Source organism: Nanorana parkeri, unplaced genomic scaffold (genome assembly GCF_000935625.1).
Source record: "Nanorana parkeri isolate BGI_ZX_2015 unplaced genomic scaffold, ASM93562v1 scaffold2130, whole genome shotgun sequence".
NCBI classification, from domain to species: domain Eukaryota; kingdom Metazoa; phylum Chordata; class Amphibia; order Anura; family Dicroglossidae; genus Nanorana; species Nanorana parkeri.
In genome coordinates this window covers 21,808-34,520 of record NW_017308398.1, presented here as the reverse complement: position 1 = coordinate 34,520, position 12,713 = coordinate 21,808, and the positions used below count along the sequence as shown (strand labels likewise).

The following is a 12,713-nucleotide window of genomic DNA, read 5'->3' as shown; positions in this document are numbered from 1 at the left end:
TCTATATCTCTTTTTTTGTCTCTCCCTCTCCCGCCCTCACCGCTCTCCATGTCTCTTTTAGGCTGGGAACGCCACTTTCAACCGGGCAAAGCTGTTGAACGTCGGTGTGAAGGAGGCCATGCGGGACGAGGACTGGGACTGCCTTTTCCTCCATGACGTTGACCTCATCCCCGAGAACGACCACAATCTTTACATATGTGATCCCTGGAGCCCTAAACACGCCTCAGTGGCCATGAACAAGTTCAGCTACAGGTTCGATTTCTGGGTGTCTCGTATGTCTCCTCCACCTTCAGCCCCCTCCTTCTTCCTTCCCCAGCTCCTTCTGTCTTCATTCTCCATCTGTCATCTCCCTCCGTTCTTACGTCTTATCATCATTGGACCATCTGCTCCATCCTCTGCTTCCCGGATCCGTGTGTTTTATTCTCCTCTCCCTCCGCAGCCTCCCGTACCCGCAGTATTTCGGGGGGGTCTCCGCCCTCACCCCGGAACAATACATGAAGATGAATGGCTTTCCCAACGAATATTGGGGGTGGGGAGGAGAAGACGATGACATTGCCACCAGGTAAGAGACCGGTCCTCTATAGTGACTCCCCTCCAATGTCTATCCAGGCCTCCTTCATCCTATGTTCATCTGTTTTCTTCATGAAAATAAATATCTGCTAAACATTAATTGTATGTCTTTATATTTGTCCAATTGTATCGTAACTGTAATGTCTTCCTTATATTGTAAAGTGCTGCGCAAACTGTTGGCGCTATATAAATACTATGTAATAATAATGTTATATAGCCAAGCATCAGAATATTCTAGATTATTAATATTATACATTATGAGATGAGTTCCCGGGTCTGTACACCTGCTGTGCCCATTATGAGGGGCTCCCACCATCCCTGTGCTGAGTTCCCGGGTCTGTACACCTGCTGTGCCCATTATGAGGGCTTCCCAATATCTCTGCTGGATTTGTATTTATTTTATATTATGAAAAATGTAATGGGAGGAGCTGGAACACATAAAGTTGGGTGGGAACACTCCCAGGGGGATGGAATCTGAGTTGGGAATTCTGACAGGGACATGTTACTGTTGGACTGTCCAAGAGATGTAAAAATCTGGGTCTGACTCCGCCCACCGGGGGTCTACCTAATATGCAAATATCACTTTTGGGTGTACTAGCCCTTTAAATACACCATTGCAGGGTTAGTACCAGTTATGGGCATAAATTGTGTTTAGCAGCTTTTCTTTCAAGTTGTTTTTGATGTAATCATTTTTTATTCATTTGTCTCCCCCCCTAAATGTCTGGTTCCTTTATCCTCTGGTACATGCTGCTTCCTGAACTCTTCTTCCCTTCTGTTATTGTGTAACCAGTTCATTGATTTTACATTTTATTTTTATACATTGTTTCCTGCCTGTCATGCCGGGCCTCGTGTATTCGTGCCTGCACTACAAACTGCCCGTGTTGTCTCACTGCCGCCAATCAGAGCTCAGCCCCCTCCTCCATCTGGATTGGTTGGCGGTGGGGTAGCCCCGGCAGTTCTTATTTCAGGCACTGCGGTACAGGAGGTGTCTGTCCCATCTCATCTCTCCATCTTTCTCTCTCCATGCTGTCGCATGCCTCTCCAGGACCTGCATGTTCTCCGTCGCTCTGGCTGCCATTTTGTGTCTAACGCTGTGCGCTTTTCTCACTGTGACTCTGTCTTTCTTCTAAGCAGGTGACGTGAACAGGTAGGTGACTTGCCTCTCGAGGGGCTTCAGATTTCAAGTGGGTTCAAAAAGCTAGAGCCGTTCCGAGGGGTTAGGGCTGAGGTTCGGGTTCAAGGCGAATCCTGCTTGATCAGCTTCTTCCCCCTTTTCCGGCCAGGGAATGACTGCTCAGAAACCGGCAGCAGCAAAATCATGGTCGCTTCCGGGTTCGTTTAGCGGGGAGAAGCAACAAATGCATGTTCACTGCTCAGCTGCTCACTGTGGGCACCTTCCATGACTGTCCTGAGTCTGCAGGAGGGGCAACAGAGCTGGGAATATGCAGGGGCATTGGCCTATTGCACAAAAAAGTACGTGTGTACGTGTGTGTGTGTGTGTGTGTGTTACATACACAGACCTGGGGCATCCCCGATTCCCATCTCTTCCAGCAGGGATGCAGTAATGAAGTGCGGAGCCTGGCAGGTGGTCACCCACCAAGCTTCCTGATTGGATGGGAAGCTAGGCTCCATCGCAGCTTCCCTGGCACTAAGGATCGTGGCTCTTATGTGAGGGATGTAAGTGGCAAGTGCTGCTGAGCTTTGTATCGCTAAGCCGGTCACAGAGAGATCTATGTGAATTCTCTTTCGGCTCCGTGACGCAGTGCCCGCTCTTGTGATTAGGGTGTGCCCAGGCACAGCGTTGGGGGAGGGGGGATTTGGGTGAAGGGATATCAGGTGGGGTGCTTTTACAAGGAAGCATTCACCCGATATATATTAGGGATGCACTGATACCGGTATCTAGTACGCATACCGATTTTTTAATTTTTTCTCCGGTACTTGCCGATACCGGAAGTCCCATTAAGGAAGCCAGGCGGCGTGTAAAGACTCGCCACCCGGCTTCCCGATTTTAGCAGGGAAGCCGTCCCAATGCTTCTCGTCACTATCTGGCCAATCAGCGGCTTCCTGATTGGCCGGGAAGCCGGCTCCATGCTCCCTCGTCTTGAAGCTTTAGCCTTGTGTGACCTTCGCCAACCTCCTCATACATGGACACCGCGTCATTTTATAACCAGGCGTGGTATTCCCGTGTCATTAACCCCGTGTCCTTCTGCACCTCCTCAGGGTTCGGCTGGCCGGGATGAAGATTGCACGACCGCCGGTATCGGTCGGACATTACAAGATGGTGAAGCACAAGAATGACAGAGGCAACGAAGAGAACCCGCACAGGTGAGGGGGTGGGGGGTTGTTGTTAGAGGTCACGAAGCAAAAAATAAGAGATCAATTGAAATAAATATAAGACTTATTAATTAATGATGATGAAAACACATAGCCCACCGATCCAGCCCAGCGTCCCGGAGAATTGTGGATCTGGTGCCGCTGGAGATGAGGAAATTCTGGGTAATCTGTCTACCAGGAGCCATAGCCGGGCTGTAAATGAGAGCTGGCAGAGGAGATCTGTCATCATCATCCGTTTTCCTGGAACGTTATTCAGACGGCGCCATGCTGGGAGGAAATCTGCCTATTTCATAAGTTTAATTAAGTGCCCATTACACTGCGTATTCCGAGTGCCGATTCTTCTTCTTACCCGTCCAATTGTGACACCTGCAGAGCATGAAAGGGATGTACAGCGCCCAAAATGAAAGGTCATTACACATTTATATAGCTCTGACATATACCAGGGCGCTGTACAGAGAACACTGAGCCAATCACATCAGTTTCTGTACAGAGGAGCTTACACTCTAATGTCCCCCCCCAGGAGCTTACACTCCAATGTCCCCCCACAGTCACATCAGTCTCTGTACAGAGGAGCTTACACTCTAATGTCCCATCAAAGTCACAAACAATCAAGGGGTCTATATAGAAATGTGATGTTCACCATTGGAAGTTGAATGATCCCAGTGCATTATGGGAACCTTTTCCCCGGTGTATACGTGCTGTGAAGGAGGAGCTTGTTATACGGTGTCTGACCTTTGCCGCCATTTGTCCCGCAGGTTTGACTTGCTCATCCGAACCCAACGGATGTGGACTCAAGACGGCATGAATTCTCTGACCTACACCCTGCTGTCTAAAGAACAGGAGCCACTCTACACCAACATCACTGTGGACATCGGGGTGGACCCCCGGTCGCAGAAGCCACTACGGATGCGCGGTCCCACCCCTCCGCCGGCTCAGCCTCGGAACAATGTGACCACCAACCAGTCCACTAGAGGAAAACTCACCGTGGTTGTCCAGTCATCCCTCAACAACTCTGCGGCTTTGGATGACAGCAAGAAGGCATTGGCGGCCATTGTAAACGACCCAAAAAGACTTAAGCGGGAAGACAAGGGGCCAAGAACCACCACAGGCCCAAGCAAAATGAAGGCGGTGGTCCATGGTGCCGAAAGTCCCGCCATCTTCAAGCCACCCCAAGAGGCCCCTATAAAGAGAAAGCCCCATGGTGTCAAACTGGAGCCAGTGAAGGCTGAGAGGCCGCTGAACCAAACTTTGCGAAGTAGGCCTCCGACGCTCGAGAGGCAAGCCAAGAAGAACCCAACGCAACTTTGAGAACGGTTTACTATTGGTTGCTGGCAACTTGAGGGAAGACCAGCTGGATGATTCTTCTGTTTCTTGGCCTGGGTACGTTGGGTCGAAGGGATTAGAGACCACCTTTGCCAGTGTGTTCAAGAAGCGGCCGGTCTGAGGAACCGAGCTGTCTGAACGGCGGCAGGACTTGGTCCAAGGCATTGAAAGACCTTCATGTAGAGTCCCCAGTGTGTTTTCAGGGCCTTGGGAGTGCAAAAAAAGGGCCGGTGAAATGCCTCTCGATGGGCCGAAGCTCCTCCGGCCCATTTGAACACCACACTCCCTTACTTCCTGTGCAAGGAAAATCAGGTTTCACTGTGAAAATGGCCAATGACTGAACCCGCTGCCTTGTAATGCCACCCTGCAGACCCTAGGCTGTCTTGATCAATGCCTCCTACACAGCAGGGGGGGAGGGGTGTTGTACATACAATTAAAGCAAACTTGTTAGGACAGAACTGTGGAAGCTGGCATGTCTGATGGGTAACTGGGATGGTGGGACGTTGGGTTCCAGATGGAAGACGCAACTGGATTTTGAGTTGGTGGGACGTTGGGTTCCAAATGGAAGACACAACTGGATTTTTAGTTGATTGGTCCAATTGGTGGGGCAGGGCATTTCAATATGCAACATGTTTAGGGGGCTCTAGAAGACCCCCTTCATCAGGGCTTGTAGTCAATGACCTGAGGACAATCTGGCCAAAGGGTATGGATCCTGTAATTGGGAATCGGCTTTAGCATCCGCTCCGGTCTAACCTGACCTCAGTTGCAGGATAGTTATCTCTCCTCTATGTCAGGGGTAGGCAAACTCCGGCCCTCCAGCTGTGCTGCGACTACAAGTCCCATGAGGCATTGCAGGACTCTGACGGCCACAGGCCTGACTGGCAGAGGCAGATGCAGGATAGTATTTGTAGTTTCAACACAGCTGGAGGTTCAGAGATTGCCTTTAGATCTTGCTAAGTACAGTAAACTCCCTGTTATCCAGCATCCACGGGGATTGTTAGATTACAGATAAATTTAGTTTCTGGTTGCTTGAGAGTTACTATTAAAAATTAGTCTAATGCCATACCCCGTACTATACCCCATACACTACCTTACCCTGTACTATGCCATACTATTACCATACCCCGTACTATACTATACCCCTTACTGTACCATACCACATACCCCGTACTATACCATACCACATACCCCGTACTATACTATATCCCTTACTATACCATACCACATACCCCGTACTATACTATACCCCTTACTATACCATACCACATACCCCGTACTATACTATACCCCGTACTATACCATACCACATACCCTCAAGACGGCATGAATTCTCTGACCTACACCCTGCTGTCTAAAGAACAGGAGCCACTCTACACCAACATCACTGTGGACATCGGGGTGGACCCCCGGTCGCAGAAGCCACTACGGATGCGCGGTCCCACCCCTCCGCCGGCTCAGCCTCGGAACAATGTGACCACCAACCAGTCCACTAGAGGAAAACTCACCGTGGTTGTCCAGTCATCCCTCAACAACTCTGCGGCTTTGGATGACAGCAAGAAGGCATTGGCGGCCATTGTAAACGACCCAAAAAGACTTAAGCGGGAAGACAAGGGGCCAAGAACCACCACAGGCCCAAGCAAAATGAAGGCGGTGGTCCATGGTGCCGAAAGTCCCGCCATCTTCAAGCCACCCCAAGAGGCCCCTATAAAGAGAAAGCCCCATGGTGTCAAACTGGAGCCAGTGAAGGCTGAGAGGCCGCTGAACCAAACTTTGCGAAGTAGGCCTCCGACGCTCGAGAGGCAAGCCAAGAAGAACCCAACGCAACTTTGAGAACGGTTTACTATTGGTTGCTGGCAACTTGAGGGAAGACCAGCTGGATGATTCTTCTGTTTCTTGGCCTGGGTACGTTGGGTCGAAGGGATTAGAGACCACCTTTGCCAGTGTGTTCAAGAAGCGGCCGGTCTGAGGAACCGAGCTGTCTGAACGGCGGCAGGACTTGGTCCAAGGCATTGAAAGACCTTCATGTAGAGTCCCCAGTGTGTTTTCAGGGCCTTGGGAGTGCAAAAAAAGGGCCGGTGAAATGCCTCTCGATGGGCCGAAGCTCCTCCGGCCCATTTGAACACCACACTCCCTTACTTCCTGTGCAAGGAAAATCAGGTTTCACTGTGAAAATGGCCAATGACTGAACCCGCTGCCTTGTAATGCCACCCTGCAGACCCTAGGCTGTCTTGATCAATGCCTCCTACACAGCAGGGGGGGAGGGGTGTTGTACATACAATTAAAGCAAACTTGTTAGGACAGAACTGTGGAAGCTGGCATGTCTGATGGGTAACTGGGATGGTGGGACGTTGGGTTCCAGATGGAAGACGCAACTGGATTTTGAGTTGGTGGGACGTTGGGTTCCAAATGGAAGACACAACTGGATTTTTAGTTGATTGGTCCAATTGGTGGGGCAGGGCATTTCAATATGCAACATGTTTAGGGGGCTCTAGAAGACCCCCTTCATCAGGGCTTGTAGTCAATGACCTGAGGACAATCTGGCCAAAGGGTATGGATCCTGTAATTGGGAATCGGCTTTAGCATCCGCTCCGGTCTAACCTGACCTCAGTTGCAGGATAGTTATCTCTCCTCTATGTCAGGGGTAGGCAAACTCCGGCCCTCCAGCTGTGCTGCGACTACAAGTCCCATGAGGCATTGCAGGACTCTGACGGCCACAGGCCTGACTGGCAGAGGCAGATGCAGGATAGTATTTGTAGTTTCAACACAGCTGGAGGTTCAGAGATTGCCTTTAGATCTTGCTAAGTACAGTAAACTCCCTGTTATCCAGCATCCACGGGGATTGTTAGATTACAGATAAATTTAGTTTCTGGTTGCTTGAGAGTTACTATTAAAAATTAGTCTAATGCCATACCCCGTACTATACCCCATACACTACCTTACCCTGTACTATGCCATACTATTACCATACCCCGTACTATACTATACCCCTTACTGTACCATACCACATACCCCGTACTATACCATACCACATACCCCGTACTATACTATATCCCTTACTATACCATACCACATACCCCGTACTATACTATACCCCTTACTATACCATACCACATACCCCGTACTATACTATACCCCGTACTATACCATACCACATACCCCGTACTATACCATACCCTGTACTATACCATACCCCATACTATACTGTACCCAGTACCATACCATACCCCTTACTATACTGTACCCAGTACCATACCATACCCCTTACTATACCTTACCACATATCCCGTACTATACCATACCCCGTACTATACCATACCACATACCCGTACTATACCCAATACTGTACCATGCCCCGTACTATACCATACCACATAATATACCATACCCCATACTGTACCATGCCCCGTACTATACCATACCACGTACTATAACATACCCCGTACTATACTGTACCCAGTACCATACCATGCCCCTTACTATACTGTACCCAGTACCATACCATACCCCTTACTATACCTTACCACATATCCCGTACTATACCATACCCCGTACTATACCATACCACATACCCGTACTATACCCAATACTGTACTATACCCCATACTGTACCATGCCCCGTACTATACCATACCACATAATATACCATACCCCATACTGTACCATGCCCCGTACTATACCATACCACGTACTATAACATACCCCGTACTATACTATACCACACCACATACCCCGTACTATACAATACCCAATACTATACCCCGTACTATACCATACCCAGTACCATACTATACCCCGTAGTACCCCATACTATACTATACTATACTATACCCAATACTGTACTATACCCCGTACTATACCATACCCAATACTGTACTATACCATACCCAATACTATACCACACCCCGTACTATACTATACCATACCCCATACTGTACCATACCACATACTGTACAATGCCCCGTACTATACCATTAAACTCTGCATTGATTTCATATTAATATTGAAATGCAGTCATCAAAGACAAACAACAAAGTCCAAATCCCATTCGCACTGCCACGGTCTCAAAACCACAAGGTATATGTGGTGCCCAGGTGACCACACGGATGGCGCCGTGCAAAACACTAATAGTAATTAAAAGTAATTCACCGGCACACACTTGAATGGTTTTTAAAGTATTGATATGTTTATTCAATACCCAATGTCACATACTGTCATACGGTGCTAACGTTTTGGGTCCGCACAGGTATCCTTCTACAGAGCAACTGTCGCTCTGATGAAGGATCCCTGTGCGGACCCGAAACGTTAGCACCGTATGACAGTATGTGACATTGGGTATTGAATAAACATATCAATACTTTAAAAACCCTTCACGTGTGTGCCGGTGAATTACTTTTAATTACTATCAAAGACAAACAGACACAATCGTTTCCCGGATAATACATGCCGCAAAACAGTGAGGACACAGGGTATTTTTTTTTCTGGTTAGATGAGACTTCTGGTTAGTTGAATACCAGATAACAGAGAGTTTACTGTTATGTTTTTGTACGCCCTGATGAAGGGGGTCTTCAAGAGCCCCCATGAAACGTGTCGGGTATTCCAACCAACTGCTTCTGGACTATAACATTTGTTTGGTGCTGTCCTTCCTGCCTCCATTTAGTAACTTTTTCAGTTTTTTGTTTTTATTAATTTGCTGTTTTTGTTGTTTTTTTTGTGGTGTATCACACTTCCACGAAGCACTGGAATGGACTACGGCGTAATATTTAATTTATGAAAGATTGTAACAAATGGGACTTTATTTTGTTTTCTCAACAAAGGAACAAGGAAGGACCCCCCCTCCCTCACCCCGGGGACCGGGTCTACGATGGTGCGATTTTACATGGACCTCAGGGTCCCCACACGTCTTGACGTTATTTCATTAAATTATAACAATATAAATGTGTTCGCTTTTGTATTGAAGTCACCCGGGGGCTCTAAATGTCCTAGAACTCCCCCAGACGGTCCCTGGGAGATGCAGGAGTAGGCAAACTTCGGCCCTCCAGCCAGCGAGGTATTTTGGTATTGTGCTGCCCTAGGCAAGACTAAACTCTGGTACCCCCCCCTCCATTCTAAATTTGTCCCGCCCCCTTCCTGTTTAAGACATTTTGGGAGCGATGTATGCAGCTTCTGACGGGCTGCGCTGTTGGCAGTGCAGAATACCACTATTTGGGACTACAATTCCCAGCAATACATTATACAGCAATGCAGATAAATAAGAAGCTACATACTCTTTGTTGCTCCAGGGGGGGCGGCCTGATGTCTCAAGTGGGCTGTTTGGCGTATCAGGTGGCTGTGCAGGGTCTTTGGAGGGCTGTGCGGGGTCTCACCAGGCAGTATGGCCTCTAAGGTGGGCTGTGCGGCATCTCAGGTGGCTGTGCAGGGTCCTAGGAGGGCTGTGCGGCATCTCAGGTGGCTGTGCAGTGTCCTAGGAGGGCTATGCGGCATCTCAGGTGGCTGTGCAGTCTCACCAGGCTGTGTGGTCTCTAAGGTGGGCTGTGCGGCAACTCAGGTGGCTGAGCAGGGTCCTAGGAGGGCTGTGCGGCATCTCAGGTGGCTGTGCAGTCTCACCAGGCTGTGTGGTCTCTAAGGTGGGCTGTGCGGCATCTCAGGGGGTTGTGCAGGGTCTCAGCAGGTTGTGTGAGCTCTACCGTGGGCAGTGTGGCATCTTCAGTGGCTGTGCAGGGTCCTAGGAGGGCTGCTACGAGGTCCCCAGCAAGTCTGGGACCTTATGGCAGCCGCTTGTTTAAAATTTAAAGTGCCGGTATCGGCGCTTCATGTGGGGACATTTTCATGAATACTTGTGAAAATGCCCAGATACTGATAAATGGCAGGTGAGGCTATGGCTCACCGTTAGGGGGACTGTGTTTTTTGTCACCCCCTCTGGAAAGTGCCTGAGTGCTGATTACTGAGAGCACTAGGGTCTAACTGGTGCCTGTTGCATTACTGAGTGCTGATTACTGAGAGCACTAGGGTCCAACTGGTGCCTGTTGCATTACTGAGTGCTGATTACGGAGAGCACTAGGGTCTAACTGGTGCCTCTTACACGCACAAATTTAGACACCGAACGCAGCTGCTGTAACAAAGACAGTGAAGGTAAGAAAAAACAGAGGTGGTCTATGTGACCGCATCTCTCCTTCTGTAATATAAGTTGGAGCTTTAGTACCCCGGAATGTTAGAGATCGCCTGACCCCCCCTCCATATTTTTATCCGCAATATCTCTTTTCCGACAAGTACAAGCAATAGAAGCCAGAACGCAGGGAAGTCGTTTTCTTAGTCACCTTTTTATTATTGAATGTTTCCATTTCAGTAGCACTGAAGATAAAGGAGCAACTATGCAAACTGGGGCCCAGAAGAACCCAACTACTACAACTCCTCATTTTTTTTTTTTATAGTTTACATTTTTAATGGCTGGAGGGGGGGAGGAGCTAAAAAAAAGAATCGGACCTCCCATTTTCAAGCCAGGTCCGTTTTTAAAGTGCCCCCTTGGAGTCCTGAACACAGATCTTAAAGCGGACCTTACAGTACAATGCAAAGAATATTAGGGCCCCTCCCCCTTATAAAAATGTTAGTAGTTCCCAAATGTCACCTGTAAAGAGTTATATCCACTAGGGATGCCCCGATACCGTTTTTTTGGTATCGAGTACCAATATTTATTTTTCTGTAGTCGCCGATAGCGGAAGTCTCATTAAGGAAGCCCGGGCGCCGTGTAATGACTCGCCACCTGGCTTCCTGATTGGCCGGGAAGCCGACTCCCTCTCACAAGGGAGCATGAAGCCGGCTTTCCGATTGGCCAGCTTCTTGACAATCAGAACACCCGGCAGCCGATTGGACATGGTGTGAATGGGCCCTGATACCGGAACTTCCGGTGAGGAGGAAAATATCCTCTGACCGGCAGTGCCGTAGGGGAGCATGTAGCCAACGTCACGTGCCATCATGGAAACTGGGCGGCGAGTAATGACCCACCAGTGACGAGGGAGCCGGTTTCCCCGGCCAATCGGAGAGCCGGGCAGCGTGTAACGACTTGCTGCCAGCTTCCCAATACCGGAAACTCGGGTATCAGGCTAGGCAGCGGCTAAGAGTACTCGCCCAAATGCTCGGCATCAGCGCCGGCCAATTGGGAAGCGGGTCATTACTCGCCGCCCAGTTTCCTTGATGGCACGTGACGTTGGCTACATGTTCCCCTACGGCGCTGCCGGTCAGAGGATATTTTCCTCGTCACCAGAAGTTCCGGTATCAGGGCCCATTCACACCATGTCCGGATCATCTCCATTGTTTCCGGACCCCAAAATGCATCCTAATGTATCCCTATGGCATTTCTGGCCTCTGTTCACACCAGCGCAGTCTATTCCAGACCAGACCAGACAAATACTGCTTGTTCTATTTTGTCTGGTCTTGAATGCACTGGAACGCATCAAAAACACATGGAACGCACCTGTAAGACCATTTTATGCTAAAAAAAAAAAGATCTGGTCCAGAAAATGGTGTGAACCTGACCTCAGGGAAGGTATCGGAGCATTTGGGGCGAATACTCGTACTCGCCCAAATACTCTGTAGCAGCTACGATACCAGTATCGGTGCATCCCGAATATTTACCCTTCCCCCATCTTCTGTGAGATATATATATATATCTATTTTATGTTCCATTTGATGGTATGAAATACTAACATTAAGTGAATATAGAAGGGGGAGGGGCCTGGATGGTTTAATAGAAAAAGCTGACTTTGGCTCGATAAAAGAATGTTTAAAGCTACAGCAAGGACTTATTTCTGTGTTCAGCACTTCCACATTGGGGGCTGAAGGGTGCGTTCTCCATTTTCTTTTAGTTTTGAATAGAGTATGGAACGGTTATAACCTCTCTGTCCCGCTGAGGACATGCACCCTCACTTCCTGTCTTACAAACACAACAGGAAGTGTGGGGAAATCTTAGTTGTCACCTGCAGGTCACACACACCTGTTCCCATTGGAAGAATCCCCCTCGATTCTGTTTCTGGCGACAGTTGTGTAATATCTGGAGATTCCCGTCACTTTGTTTCAGTGACAACGGGACAAGTAGAGGGGGGTGACTCTCCCCGGCGGGTACCCAGACTTCAATGTGACCCCGACAGAGGTTCTGACCCCTTCACTGCTGAATACAAAAGTTCCACACTGGTCCTGGTCACAGAGGTCTATGAATAAACCCAGGGTGTGTGAAACGCGTCAGTGCAGATCCCAGGTGCAGAGATTCTGTGTTGGTTCAGAACAATAAAGTTGCAATTACTTGAATCTTCATGGGAGGGAGGACGGCTTTTTTTTTTCTCTCCTGGAGCTGACTGCTTGAGACAACTTTACATCGGAGCGCTCAGTTAAGCGTTAGTAGGTTTTGGGGTAAAAGTTCCTTCTGTCCAGCAGTACAGCCTGGACCCGGGAGGGGGGATAGTCACCGCTCATGGTCGGGCCCGCTCCTGCCAGCA

At 48.9% G+C, this 12,713-nt stretch overlaps 1 protein-coding gene across 1 annotated transcript in view; it reads left to right on the top strand.

The window, feature by feature from the left end:
* B4GALT3 (beta-1,4-galactosyltransferase 3) overlaps positions 1-4,445 on the top strand; it is a 21,385-nt gene extending 16,940 nt beyond the window's left edge. Inside the window, exons 4-7 of the mRNA XM_018572776.1 lie at positions 62-252; positions 440-562; positions 2,791-2,895; positions 3,660-4,445. Of these exons, the coding sequence (XP_018428278.1) occupies positions 62-252; positions 440-562; positions 2,791-2,895; positions 3,660-4,212 (972 nt within the window). The 3' untranslated portion in view covers positions 4,213-4,445. The remainder of the gene's footprint in view (positions 1-61; positions 253-439; positions 563-2,790; positions 2,896-3,659) is intronic.
* Positions 4,446-12,713: the final 8,268 nt, after the last annotated feature.